This window comes from Dendroctonus ponderosae, unplaced genomic scaffold (assembly GCF_020466585.1).
Source record: "Dendroctonus ponderosae isolate FM_Combo_2020 unplaced genomic scaffold, Dpon_F_20191213v2 Dpon_F_20191213_8, whole genome shotgun sequence".
NCBI lineage: Eukaryota > Metazoa > Arthropoda > Insecta > Coleoptera > Curculionidae > Dendroctonus > Dendroctonus ponderosae.
In genome coordinates, this window is record NW_026019016.1 from 3259761 (window position 1) to 3273714 (window position 13954).

A 13954-nucleotide genomic window follows, 5' to 3' on the forward strand; every position below is an offset into this window, starting at 1 on the left:
GAAATTTATTGGAAAATAATGAAATTTTGAGGGAATCAGCCCTGGCCCGTGAAAAATGTGCATAATCTTTTTATTAACAACTTTTCTTAGTGTTGTTTTAAACAAAAAATTATGTTTTTGACCACTGTTCACTCATTGAAATTCACTGCTTGTTCATTTTAAGGGACATTAAAATGAATGAAAATTATTCCATTATCATTGTATTAAATTATAAGTTATAGAATTATATTGAACATTTGACGACGACGAAGATAACAGAAAGCGTGAAAACGCTCGTGGTTGGGAACGAAAAAAAAAGTTACTTATAAAACCTTGCAACTGCACCTGACGTGAAATATTATCGATAATAACAATACAAATGTATAAGGGTTTAAAAATAAACATGAAAGAATCAGCTAGAATGCATGAATATATTCTTACAAAAATACATAATATATAATACAAGTCGCCATAATATAAGGCGAACGGATGAAAGAATCTTAAAAACCTTAAAAAAACCACCTGAGTATTTATACAAATAAATTATTATTCTAACTGTTAAAGGTTCGAGTACAAAAAACATCAGTTCTTATCAGTGACAAAAAATCTGTTTTTCCTATCAGAATCTTCGGAAAAAATACGATGGAAACACTTTTCAGCTAACCAGTAATGCTCCACTGTAGAGCCAACATTGGAAACTAATAATAATATTTTACATCAGCTCAAATGTACAAAAAAGTACCTAACAAATAACATGGCTAGAGACATTATACAATAAATATAAAAATACCGATCTGTAAGATCAAACATTTAAATCAAACGAGTTTTATAAAAACAGAATACCAGAGCTCGTGGACTGGTTTCAATTGGAAAAATAGAAAATGCGTTTTTCAACCCACAAAGGCCGACTTATCCCTGCATTTCCGCATCCATCTTCTTCTGGAAGACTTTCTGCATCAATTCAGCAGTTTCACCCATTAACATTTGCAGCAATTCGTTGGTTAATTGATCTTTGACTAAAGCTTCGTTTTTGTCGAAATTGGTCCAGGTTGATTCTTCCGAATGCATATTCTTTAAAATAAAAATAAAACAGTATTTAGCTAAGTACTTTTCGAAAACATTAGAAAACATGATATTTCACCATAGATCGATGCAACTACATGAACAGAATGTGCTTTTCTTTTACTTTAAAATGACTCCAATTACTGCGAACATTTTCAAATATACCTGAACCAATGCCTCATCCACATAGTCCCGTTTCTTCCTCGACCACTTCATAATGGCATTCTCCCTTCTGCCTTGCTTAGTCTGAAAGCCGAACATTTCCAGAAGTTTCTTGTTCATGAGTTCTTTGAGACCGTTAACATCCAGTGGTCGGGTAGAAGATAGAAATGGCTTCTTTTCTGGATGCAACCAGGATGGTCCCGTTTCCGCCAGAAAAATCCCATAGTGATCAATCGCAATTTCTTTGCAAAGGTCAAAAACGTACTTGTAACAGCTAAAAAAGCAGAAAACACTATTGATCATATTATTTAATTATTATTACATAACTATGAAAGTATTTGGCATAAAAATTTTCGAGTGTTTATTGAAATGAAACTATCACTCATAATCCTGAACATCAAGCACTTACCCTTTATCGATGTTTTTCGCAATGAGATTCAGCGTGTTATCTGAAATAGTAATATTATCCAGATTGTTCGACAGATAGGCTTTGTGAATAATCTTGGCTGAATATTCAGTGATTTGCTCCACTTCGTCCTTATTTCCTGGCATCACTGAGGGCGGTCTGGGAACTTTGGCTTTTGAAGGCGGCGTGTAAGGAGGAGGTGGTTTGTTGGGGATTTCTCTGATATAAAATGGAGAAGCTACCTCTTTTTGCTGCTGCTCCTTGAGCAGCTTAATCTGCAATTCAACATCAGAGTTGTGTTATTTTTTCTAGCATTAATTAATCAAACAGTTAGTACTTCTTGTTCAATTGCCAATTGCTTCTTATGCAGCTCTTCGGCCTCTGTTCCCAATGAAAGCGGCTTTTTATCCGCTGCAGATGAATCTACATGGAAATAAAAGAATTAACTACAGGCTCAAAGGAGATTCTGAAATAAATCAACCACTACCTGGGCTTTGAGACTGCTCAGATAAGGCTTCACTGACCACCAATGATAAATTTTCCGCACTAGTGGAAGCTTCATCAGTCTTGCTTCGCTGCGGACTATCTGTGTCTTTTTCCGTTGCCGTTTCCACACTTGACGTTGCACTTTCCAACGGTTTTTCAACCAGTTTGGCTATCGCATCACTTGCAATGGAAAATCTACCCTTGATTCCCAGACTGTTTCCAGATTCTGCATCATCTGTGGACAACTGCTGCTCTTCCCGCGTACTTGTGCTGGCCTCTTCGGGGGAAGCGGTTTTCACTTTAGCTTTGCTGGATCCTGAAGACTTCCCACTCAAAGAAGCAGCCTTTTCTTCATCAGTTTTGTTCTCAAACAGTTGCCTGTCCTCTTGAGTGGGTAGTTCGCTTGGAAGGTCACTGACTATTGAAGATGCAGAGGAGTGAGATTCTTCAGAATCCTCGGAAAGTTTTCCGTTGGAGTCCAGAGGCAAAGCAAAGTTCTCCTGGTGAGATGTCGATGGCTGGTTGCAATCCAAGTCTTCAATCTCCTCGCACTGCTTCGATGTTGAGATGTCTTCTCCTGATGTGGAAATTTCTTCTTGTGGTTCGAGGGGCGATGCACTTTCAGCCCCGGGGATTGTAGGAATTGCAATGCCTTCTTCTAGAAGCAAGGGGCTGGAAGTACTGGGTATTTCAGGCAGAATAATGGAGGCTTCCACTGCTTCTACTTCCAGAGCAGCAGGCTCAGGTTCTACTTCTTCTTCTATGTGATCTTTTGAGGTTTCCAAAACACTGGCCTGTTCTTCGCTGACGGTTATCGGATCGTCATTGGTAGATTGTGCTGACGCCTGCAGGTCTATAGCGGGTTTACTTAGAGGCGTTCTTTCTTTTACACTAGCTAAAGAGATAAGAATCTGATCACTTTCACTGCTGGTCAACTCCACATCCTCCTGGATGCTTTCTTCTTCCGCTTCGCTGTTGAAGAGTGATTCCTTTGGACTGTGGCCGACTGCTGCATTTTCATGGCTGATTTGAGAATGTCGCTCAGTCGGTTCATGTAGGCCGGAAGAATGTGTTTGAATCAAGCTTGAGTTTAGAATGTTATCCTTTATTTTGCTGAGATCTTCAATTAAGTGAGTGAGGGAAGACACGCTGCTTTGATCGTCTGATTTATGGGAAGTCGATTCAACCTCAAAGTCAGCGGTATAGTTGGTGGACGATGCCACTCTGGAATGGATGACTTCTTGATCGGCAACTGCAGGCTCCAAAGCCACCTGAGACATCGAGGAGGCGCTGGTTTCCTCGCCGGAAACTCTATCCTTATAGGACGCTTCTTCATTGCCCTGGATGGGGTTCTTCTTGATAATTTTGTCCACCCTGCTCTCCAAATGTTCGATTGATTTTTCTTCGTGCAACAGCCGTTGATGCCATTTCAACAACTCTTCCACGGTTTTTCTCCGCTGGGCCAGAGCGTGTTCTCGCATCAAGAGATTTCTGCAACAGAACGGTCAGCGTCAACACATCAAATTAGCCGTTGGCCACGCAATTACGAAAAACACGCATCAACTAAAGACATTCAATTTATTTGGACGGATTGCGCGCCAGACTTAGGACCGAGCGATGTTTCGATGTGACACACGGACAATATAAATGGCAAAACGCATGTTTACATGCAACGACAAACTCGAGTTGTAGCCCAAGCTGCCTGAATGGGTTTTCGGGCTGACTAATGTGAAAATTAAGGAGTCCCGAGAAAAACAGAAGCCTGGCTTCGCGCCAACAGGATATCTATTATTAGCCAAATCGGGTAGCCGCCTTTTGGTGTGTGTTGTTTTTTCTCGTCATTACTCGATGAAATTACCTTAGTTTTAGTCGGGGATCATTTAAGGGTGTAGTCCACGTACAAAACGTTCGGAAAAAACGCATTCATAACTTAGATGGGCGTCATGACGTGTTACACAGTGAGCGGCTCTATTAGGGAGCTAATTCCATATAGAATCAGGTATAGTCTTTACGAAGTTACCTGGCCAAACGTAAAAATTGGGGTGTGTTCAGATTACTGCATAAAGCAATTTTTATGCGACCGGTTCAAGAACTGAGCGGATGTTGCCGTATTACAATTTCATTGGTCGCTGTACTTCATAGTCGAATTTGATTGGTCATATTGTTACCCAGATTTAGTTTTCATGCTGGTCCAAGTTAGACCGTATAGACTATAACAGGTTTCGAAAAACATGCTTAAAACTGTCAATTGTTACGGGCCTCTAGGTTTAGTGAGCGAATCCATTTAACTGCGCCTTGAAGGTAAAATTTGCCGCAAAACAAATGGCCGATTTAAATTTCTATAAAAATAAACAATATACAATTTACATCAAGAACGATAATAATGCCGCTCGGTCTATAATGTTTTTGCTCCAATTGTTCCATTTCCAAGCTGATTATTGAGAAAACTTGAGCGAAAATAAAATACACATATAATCTGTAATAAGTTTGGGAGTTTCGACTACAACGTCTCAATGACTCAATTGTTAATGAGTCACAAACCGTTAAAAATAACGCGCACATCAAATCATTTTTGACCCCGACTTAAAATTAGCACTTTGATGTGAAATTTAATGATGCAAACTCTAGAATGTTAACGATATGATAGAACTCTCCCGGTTTTAACAACTTTTCGCATACCCACCTCTAAGAATAGTATTGTGTAAGTTCGGCTACGCTTCCCAGACAAAACAGTTAGCTTGTGTTTTTTTAATTCAAATTTACTTTTAAAATACCCTGCAAACCAATGGTTCTTCTTCACTAATAGAATGTTCTCAAGATAAGTCTTAATCCAAAGCAATGCATCCAAAATTCAATTCAGTTCAATTTTAGACACTCGTGCTGTATATACCAACAAAGCGAGTGGAGGCAATCGACCGCGATTTTCCATAAATCGAACGGTTAATTTTGCCTAAGAATAATTTTCAGACAGAATCTATTTTAGGAGAGCGCCGCAGTTCCTGTCGATAATGATGGTATTTTCATAACACTGGACTGGGAAGCAGGAGGAAGTTCTCAATTCTCAAAGCGGCGACTTAAGGTTGAGTGCCTTGCGACAGCGACAATTTGCATTTAATTGTAAAATATTCAACTTAATAAAAATCAAATAAACCTACCTGTTTGGCTACTGCAGAACCAGCAAACACTACCAATTAAAATAGTTTTCAACATCTTTAACTGTTGCTTTGAAGTTTTAAACACACAGCTAAAGCCACTAGATAATGTTTTGTTTAAAAAAAAATGGCAAATGACCATACAAGCAGCGACCCAACACTAATGAAAGCAGCAAAATGTTCCATTTCATTACATCGCTCAATTCCAAGAGTGACTAACCCGATTAATTCAGGCAATTAAGCTTTATTAGTTGCAGTTTAAACTTTGTGCATGAATCCTGTTTGCTGATAATGCGGTCCTTTATAGCCATCCGCGATTTATTTGACTAACTTTAGACAATAGTGGACAACATTGACTTACTTTTGCATTCGAGAGACAACATCGGCAGTCATGTTTGCTTTCCGTTTTGCATTCCAATCGAAAGCCTCCAAATCGGTGTTCAAATTATCCGATTCTTCATTACCCTCGTTGATTATAGATTGGCTTCTGGATGTTCTAGGAGTTATGCTTTTGATCTGAAAAGATCTTTCAATGAAGTACTTTCCAGGCTTAATTGAACGTAGCCAAACCTCTTGATCAGTGCCTGAAGAAGTGGTGACTTGAATAACTTTAAAGGGTCCAGAAAACGTCCTCTCTTTTCGATCTCGACCGCTCAGCTTCAGCTTGGCCAGCATCTTGGTGGACAGCAGCTCCTTCTTGAACGAGTTGCGCTCATTTCTGAGCACAGTTTTACGCTTCTGAGATTCCTCCTTTTGCATTTGCTTCAACCTGAAACAGCATTGAACAATTGTATAACGGCGCGTGCCAACCCAACTACAGCAACGGAAATTACTCGTTATCTAAGATTATGTTATAAACATTTCAACGGTATGGTTTAAGCTGATTGTAGATATGATTAGTGTTGGAATAGCGCGTCAGAGGAAGACGCGTACTATCTGTTAAGTACTGAATAAAATTTGATCAATATAAGCTTGAGTAGATTTTTTATTTGCTTTGGTGCGACATCGCGTAACGACATGCTTTCAAGAATGTATCTGGTGTCTGTTTTTAAATAAAATTTAAATTAAATAAAATTCAACGAAGCTTAGATTTGTAATTGACATGTTTTTCGACTACGTAATTCTGACGGGATTTATACTAATTCAGCGTGCATATAAAGCAATGATAATAATAAATTACATTTGAAGTCATGTTATTAATAAATGTTGAAATACTACAGCGTACACTGTGAGTAGTACCTAAGGAAACATTCACTAAAAGCAAACAGTTCCGAGACGAATCACGTCGCAATAAACGAGACTATGATTCGATGATTTTCACAAATTATCACTATTTAACGCAATAAAGCACGTCTCCACCTTTCAGTTCAAGCACAAAAACAGTGAAATAATTGGCAAAATGCAAGAATAGTGAAAGCTTACATTGGAAATTAAAAAGGTGTTTTGTGGCAGCCTATTAGGGCTCATTAAGAGGAACATTACGGATTATCAAACGAATATATGGACTTGCTTAGTTTGACCGCTTGTTTCCACACGAAACTGAACAAAGAAGCGCGATATTCATATAAACAATCAGGTGATAATACCAGGGACATAGATAAGACTTTAGTATGGAATGTTCGAAGTATTTTAATTAGAATTGAGAAAGCGACTCGGATGTATGGACTTGTGTTCGCCATAAGATTGTGTTTTAATAGACAATTCAGAACAATTTACCTTTGCATCTCGTGTCTCTCCTCTTGGTGCTTCAGGAGAATGCCCCTTTGCTTCTTCTTGATCAACGACGCCTCGGCCAGCTTTCCGGTTTCGATCAGTTGCCTAAAACGCGCAAAATGTACATAGTTTTATTTTCCAAATCGATCTAAAATCCAACTTACTTTCTTTGCATTTCCAGAAATTGCAGTTCGCCTCGTGTCCTCTCCAGAAGGAATTGCTCGCGGATTTTCAACATTTTCCTCCAATTTTCAATGCGCGCGTCTTCATCCTTTATCAACTGATCAAACTAGGAAAAAACATTTAATTTTCATCACATTTCACAATTTTTTGTGAAAAACTTACCACTTTTACTGACATGCCGACAACGTTTTTAAAAACAAAGTTCTCGTCGCCGATCCAGGTACCATTCAATGACTCGTTGGAATCCAAGACAGACGGCTGAAAGAGAGACGTTTCACTTTTCTCAATGGATCCATCCAAACAACTCTCCTGATCGATTAAAGCGGTGTTGAAGTAGGAAGCTTCAGTCTGATCCGCAGTAGTTGAGCTCACTTTCGAAACCTGACTTTGGGACATTTCTTTCGGCCTGTCCAGGCTGGTTTCAACTTCGGTGGTGTCTGAAGGAACAGTACTGGTAACGATAATAGCCGGAATATCAAAAGGCACATTTGGTTTCCTCGCTGTTTTCTCCACGAGTGAACAATTATCACCTCGCAGCGATTCAAAGGTTCGCTCAATCTCCGAAAAGCGTTGGATAGTCTGGTTGAAGTCTGTTAGTAGATGAATTTCAGCTTCAAACTTCAAGTGCAGTACATTGTCGTCCTAAATTGATCAATAATTAGCAAATTAAATAAGCAAGTTGCGGTGATATTACCGAACCGCGGTTACCAGCTTTACTTGATCGTAAGGTGATATTTTGCATTAACAGCCGACTGTTGGGCTTCTCAGATGCGGGCTCGCTGTTTGGTATGTGGGGATCCGACTTCAAACCGACCATCGAAGAATTGGGTTCCAAAGGGTCTTTGGACTCTGGAAATTAACAACAATCGTTAATAAAATATAAATAGTGTCGATTAATCTTCTTACCGCTTATAGCTGAAGGTCGGTAACAATCAGTTGAAGTTACTGTACAGATGGCTTCTGGTATCGACTTCGACTCAACATCTGAAAAAATTAACGTAATGAAACACCAAAATTGTATCGCCTTTCCAGTTCAAACCTTCACCGCTGTGATTTTTCGAACTGATCTTCACTGAGCTCGACTTGGACCTTGTGGAGCTACTCGACTTTGGCATCGCTCCTTGTTGAACCCATCTATTCCTTTGAGTTTCTTCATCTAGAAACTACAACATTAAAGCGAGAAATTAGGTTCAGCCTTCCAGTACCTGTAGCAACTGCTTCTGAACTTGTCGACAATAGTGGTTTCTCAACGGGATCTTCTGGTGTTGGCTGAAAAATTTTTCGAGGTTTCCTCTCCTTCGAGTTCGATGGCCGTATATTCATGGAATTGGGCGATCGTTTAGATTTATTGAAGGATATAATGGAACTCCTGCTGCCTCTGCTCGAATCGAAAACATCTGAGTAGCTTGAAGATACTTCTTTGGAAACTTTCAGCTTGATGTCTTCGATTTTCTCCGGGTCTAAATTAGGCGGTGCCTCCTCTAGAGGTTTAAGGTGGCAAATGGCGTAAGATTGTCTTATGTTAATGTTACGCGGCAATGACAAAGCGCTTTCACTGGAAATGCTCGGAATGTTTCTCGAAGTATCAGACTCGTTTTCTGAAGAATAATGCGAAGGTTTTGTCAGGGTGGGACCATCTTTGAACGCAGGTAGTTCCAAATGGCTGGTAGTTTTCCGAGCCAAGTTGAGATGCTGGTGGGACTTGAAAGAGTTTAGTTCAGATTTGCTGCTTGTGCTGTTCGTGTTCTGAGCTGCATCGATGTTGCTTTGAACTCCCACATCGACTACAGACGGTTTATTCGCTGTAGTTACCCCGTAATCCAATTGACAACGCCTCTTAATAGTATTAATCAAGTTGTAAGGATCCCCATCAGGTTGTTCCTTTAGCCAGTGAGGGGTTACCTTGCTCATTGCTGGCTCTCTTTGTTGCGGATGAATTTCATCTGCGGTTTTTTCCTCAGTCAGTACTTTGTTTGAAGGAAATGAGCCTCCTGTTGAGTTTGCATAAGAACTAATGAGTTTGGAGAAAGCGGAATCGGGTACTTTTAGCCAGGGAGAAGTCACCTTTTCTGGCTCTCTTAATTTGGGTATTTTTTCTGTAGGATTTAGTACCATTTTCTCCTGATTTTTTCTCTTTGAAGATAACGGTATTTCTGAGTTTCCGCTCAAAGATTGCACTGTTTCAAGCGGTCGTCCTGCTGATTTTGAAGCTTGGCTTTGAAAGTTTGCTGGAATAATAAGGATTTCTTTCTAAAAGCCTATAGTTTTGGCAAATACGTTTTATCAGCTAATGTTGGGTAAGTTTATTTTAAATTAAATAAATCAAATGGAACTCAGGATTAATGATTATTTGCAAAGTATTGGGGATGCGTTTGTTGCGGACTTAATAGCAGAAAACTAAAGCCGAAGAATGTATGTTAAATTACCATTTTTTTGTTAATTTTAAAATAAAATGTGGCTTTAAGTAAACAGGTAACTCACATGTTAAATTGTGGTTGAATGTTGTAGATGTTCCATAGTTTACTTCAGCCGGAGTTTGCAAATGTGGGCTTTGAACAGTTCCCAAGTGTCTTGTTTCACTGTTGATGTTGCTGAGAGAAATCGCATTTCTGATCGAATTGCTCTTCGGGAAGCCTAAATGAGTTGCCGGTCGCACACTAACGGAACTTGCACCACAATTAAACCCTAAGATAACACTTTCCTCCAGGGGTTTTTTCGATTTGGCAGAAGGCTGTTGCACAGTTGCCGATCTGGATCTCGCTATAGCAGGTTCTCTGGACTTGGATCTCGACCGCTTAGCTTGGACGTTTTTCCTAACTAATTCATTGGCTTTTTCTTGGAGTTGTTTAAGTTTTTCCTTTTTTAAGTCAATGGACACTTTAGAACCGGCTTTTTGACTTCTCAACTCTTCAGCTCGTTTTTTTCTTTGATTATGTAGATATTCCCTTGCTTCATCCACATTGTAGGTTCTTTGCTTTTTCGGGGAACTATTTGGAAGAGCACTAGAAGGTTTAAAACGGGGACTTGGTTTTTCCACTGCCTTTTTAACATGCTGAGAGTGTTTGGGGTCGAAACTCTTTAAAATCTGGACCTTGTTTGTACTTTCTAAAGGTTCATTCTGGTAGGAAGTTGCAAGAGGTGGGGAAGTTCGACCCCGTAGGCCTGCAGCTATTAAGGACTGTAGTTCTTGTTTCAGTCGTTCTGTATCTCGTGTAGTTTCAAAAATCTTTTGGGAAACTGAACTCTTATCTAGACTTTTATCCATTATTGAATATGCTTGTTATGCTAGGTACTTAAATAATCGTGTCCTTACCAAAGTAAGGACACACACACAAGCCTTTTCACTTTGACTTGAACTAATTTCTGAGCCACATTTCATACATATTTCGTTTTTTAAACAGGTTTTTCCGTTAGGGTATGTGTATGGAATGTTTACGATTCTTATTAACCTAACCTAAATAGATGTTGTCACAGAACATCCCCCTTAGAATTGAAACTGAATTGATAAATTTTGAATATACGTTTAGCGGCCCTGACGGTGACGCGCGAGAAACTGTTAGAATATGAGTCATTTATCTGATATTTTATTTCTGATTGCATTCACCAAAATTTATCAGTTATCAACCTGGTAAGTTACTTACAGTTATCAACCTAGCAAGTATATATTTTCGGTCAATAAAGGCGAACTTATGATAATATTCTAATAAATACGTTAGTATTTCAGTTACTGTCATATTTTTTGCGACTTTTGCTCTTCTTAAAAATGTGAACATATTTATTATCAGCTAAGTTTACAAACTTCCTACTGCTATGTTCTTAAAAAAAAAAATATATATTTGTTCCTATTATGTATACTACAGTGTTCGCCTTTACTGGGACAGATACAACATATCGCCCCATCAAGCGGCGCCCCGCGTCCAGGGATCATATCAACTTAGCCCTATTTAGTTACCATTCTAAGGGGGATATTTTATGGCTGTTGTCACTTGCGTCAAAGAGTTGAGAGAGTCTCACAAAGAGAGACGAACATAAAAATAGAGATAAAATGTATTAGTTTTACTTTTTTAATCAATACAAATGAAAATGCATTGAGGAGTTTCACTGTTTTAAAAAATAAAAATTGACAAATATCGAAAAAGTGACTGAGCCATAAGATAGCAATTAACCTTAATTCATGTTACAGTTACCAGTAAGATTAAATTTGTTCAACAGTTGCCCATACTAGCTTTATATCCTTCTCGGACCACAGAACATACTCCAGGGGGGATATTTTGTGTCTCGGACCTCTTTTTCTGTAGTGGTTTATAAATCGTTAGGTGGCGCCGAACATACTTATCCGTAGTTGTCACTTTGTTTATGAACGAATAGGTACTTGTTCTCTTCCTCTTACAATAGACCAGCTCTTTCCTTGTCTAAGATCCCGTCTTTTTCAACCCCTTCAAAGACGTCAAAAAGTTATTGAATTAGGGTTATGTCAGCTTCGTGTTGTTGTTGTTTTACCTGTTGTAATTGCAATTTATATTACAATTTTTCTCGTTCAAAAACAAGATACAGGACATTTAAACGACATTAATAATAATTGTGGCCTAATTCATATCAAAATATTAAAATTTTTATTTAGTATCAACATACGATTTCTTACTAGATAAAACTAAAAAAAGCTGGAAAAATGGAAAAAGAGGTAGTATCAATTCCCAGGTTCAGGGGCTCTCGACTAAACAGGGTGAAGAAAATGGACATTTTCCCTAAAGTGGAAGACCCCTATAAAATGACTTCTTCGGTTGGCGGCACATGTAAGACTTCACCTTCATTCATATGTATAGCTAATCCTAGAATATGAAAAAATTAAATACTTATTAGACCACATTCTCCTGGACGTCTTTTACTACTTCAACCAGTCTTTTATTCACAGTTTCTATCATCAGCTTTTTGATAATTGGCTGGTTAGTGTACTCAGAGATCAGCTACTATCTGAATAGCAAATTCGTGTTCAAATTCTCCCCGGACGTGCAATTAGAGGACAAACTCGACATGAACATAGACATAACAGTTGCAATGCCTTGCTCAAGTAAGACTCAAACATTTGGCCTGTGTATGTACCTGCGATTTATTCCCCTTTAGAACTTGGGACTGATGTGTTGGACTCAACAAATCAGAACACCTACAAATTCGGCACTCTTAAGCAGGACGACACATGGTTCGAACTCTCAGACAACCAAAAGGTGCACTTTGAGCACAAGAAGCACTTTAATTCGTACCTCAGAGAGGAGTATCATGCGATAAAGGTGCAATTGTTCAATGTTCAGACGTGGCAATTTTATAGCCGATCATTTGGCAGGATTTGCTGTGGAAAAACAGTTTTTCCACTCAGTTCGGCGATCTACCGCCTCGAGACCATACTCCGAGCCGCCCTCATGACGCTTGCCGAATCTATGGAACTTTAGGTTTGAATAAAGTGGCAGGGAATTTCCTTATTTCTGGAGCAAAACGTTACATGTTCGGACTTGGATATCAGCAGTTCAGAACCCTTATTTCCGAGGGAGAGTACAACTTTACTCATCGCATTAATAGGTTTAGCTTTGGACATTCCAGCCCTGGCATTGTACATCCTTTAGAAGGTAATGATCCGGAAAGCCACACTATATAAACATTGCCACTATATAATCATTATTTTCAGGTGACGAATTAATACTGCCGGACCCAATGACCGTAGTGAACTACTTCATTGAAATTGTGCCTACGACAGTGAATACCTTCATGTATACCATCAGTACTTATCAGTATAGTGTAAAAGAGCTGACCCGGCCGATTGACCATAATAAAGGCAGTCATGGAACGCCTGCTATCTACTTTAAATACGACATGTCGGCGCTGAGAGTGACTGTGAGTCAAGAACGGGATCATCTGGGCATGTTCCTAGCCAGGCTCTGCTCCATTGTGGGCGGAGTTTATGTTTGCTCAGGTATACGCGGTGTTGGCATTGTAGGAAAGGCTGTATGTGAACTAATTAATATTTTCAGGTATTCTGAACAGTATTGTGCAGCTGCTCTTGAATTTCATCACTTGTAACTGGCATGGCAACAAGTCCCAGTCCGATCAACAGACTGCGGCCAGCCAGCAGCCCTATCAGCCCTTTGTTACTACTACGGAGCCAAATTGATAATCACATGAATATCTAATTTTTCTTTGCAAATAAATTCGCTTTATTGTGTTGTTCAAAATGCGTTTGATTTCGGATCGTATTTTTATACACAGGAAAGCATGAAAGCAGACTCATGAAATTTCAGAATTTTTTTTCTGAAGTTCTGAATGGGGGATTTAAATTAAAATAGGAATTATATACAAATGGCGCCGTGGTTTGTATATTCTATTTTTCAACGGTAAACTTCAATCTGCCATAAAATGGATTCACTCGACTTTATAAATCTTAAACAATTCGGCAAAATTTGCTCAATTTAATTCTTGAGAAAATGGCGAGCAAAAAATATTGAAAGAACCGAAATTTGATCAAATTATTCACATTTTTTCCTGAGCTTATTTAAAGAGTTATTTTAAAATTATTGTCTGATTATTACAATGCTTTTAGCTTGCTACAAAGATTTTCCTTTGAGTTATTTATTTTTTGCTTCTTATTCAGAGGCATTGTTTGGCGTGTTTTCTCCACTTATTTTAGAAAGACGTTCTACGGGAAAAGTTGGATTTTAAACGAAAAAATCTTTAAACTGAATAGAAACGCACATTTTCATTAATTCATGGCGGCAGTTTTTGGAAACTCATCATCAGAAACTGTTGAACCAAATGGTTCTAGTCG

The 13954-nt window shown here is 38.8% G+C and overlaps 2 protein-coding genes and 1 long non-coding RNA gene across 3 annotated transcripts; 2 read left to right on the forward strand and 1 right to left on the reverse strand.

Moving 5' to 3' along the window:
- Nucleotides 1–391: 391 nt before the first annotated feature.
- LOC109535414 (centrosome-associated protein 350) lies at nt 392–10628 on the reverse strand. Its single transcript, XM_019901325.2, has 15 exons — nt 9625–10628; nt 8349–9371; nt 8183–8299; nt 8050–8127; nt 7838–7992; nt 7306–7785; nt 7125–7249; nt 6964–7065; nt 5818–6016; nt 5609–5763; nt 2097–3586; nt 1947–2032; nt 1613–1884; nt 1207–1477; nt 392–1050 (listed from the first exon to the last, which is right to left on the reverse strand). The coding sequence occupies exons 1-15, from the start codon at nt 10406–10408 to the stop codon at nt 889–891; spliced, it is 5499 nt and encodes a 1832-aa protein (XP_019756884.2). The 5' UTR covers nt 10409–10628; the 3' UTR covers nt 392–888.
- Nucleotides 3912–6217, forward strand: LOC125505495. The gene is made up of 2 exons (XR_007282218.1): nt 3912–4094; nt 5079–6217. It is a non-coding gene; the product is annotated as an uncharacterized LOC125505495 (long non-coding RNA).
- A 954-nt stretch (nt 10629–11582) lies between the features above and the next one.
- On the forward strand, nt 11583–13364 carry LOC109535419 (endoplasmic reticulum-Golgi intermediate compartment protein 2). Its single transcript, XM_019901331.2, has 6 exons — nt 11583–11936; nt 12056–12211; nt 12265–12428; nt 12482–12761; nt 12821–13105; nt 13164–13364. Exons 1-6 carry the CDS (start codon nt 11813–11815, stop codon nt 13301–13303), a joined length of 1149 nt encoding a protein of 382 aa, XP_019756890.2. The 5' UTR covers nt 11583–11812; the 3' UTR covers nt 13304–13364.
- Nucleotides 13365–13954: the final 590 nt, after the last annotated feature.

Bases quoted from the DNA above. Each gene is read 5' to 3' on its own strand.
- LOC109535419 (XM_019901331.2), top strand. From the start codon at position 11,813: ATGGAAAAAGAGGTAGTATCAATTCCCAGGTTCAGGGGCTCTCGACTA. The intron at 12,212-12,264 runs GTAAGACTCAAA...ATTCCCCTTTAG, and splicing joins AGTTGCAATGCCTTGCTCAA to AACTTGGGACTGATGTGTTG. The intron at 13,106-13,163 runs GTATACGCGGTG...TAATATTTTCAG, and splicing joins CGGAGTTTATGTTTGCTCAG to GTATTCTGAACAGTATTGTG.
- LOC109535414 (XM_019901325.2), bottom strand. From the start codon at position 10,408: ATGGATAAAAGTCTAGATAAGAGTTCAGTTTCCCAAAAGATTTTTGAA. The intron at 8,300-8,348 runs GTACTGGAAGGC...TGTAGTTTCTAG, and splicing joins TTCAGAAGCAGTTGCTACAG to ATGAAGAAACTCAAAGGAAT. The intron at 7,250-7,305 runs GTAAGTTTTTCA...GTTTTTTCCTAG, and splicing joins TCGGCATGTCAGTAAAAGTG to TTTGATCAGTTGATAAAGGA.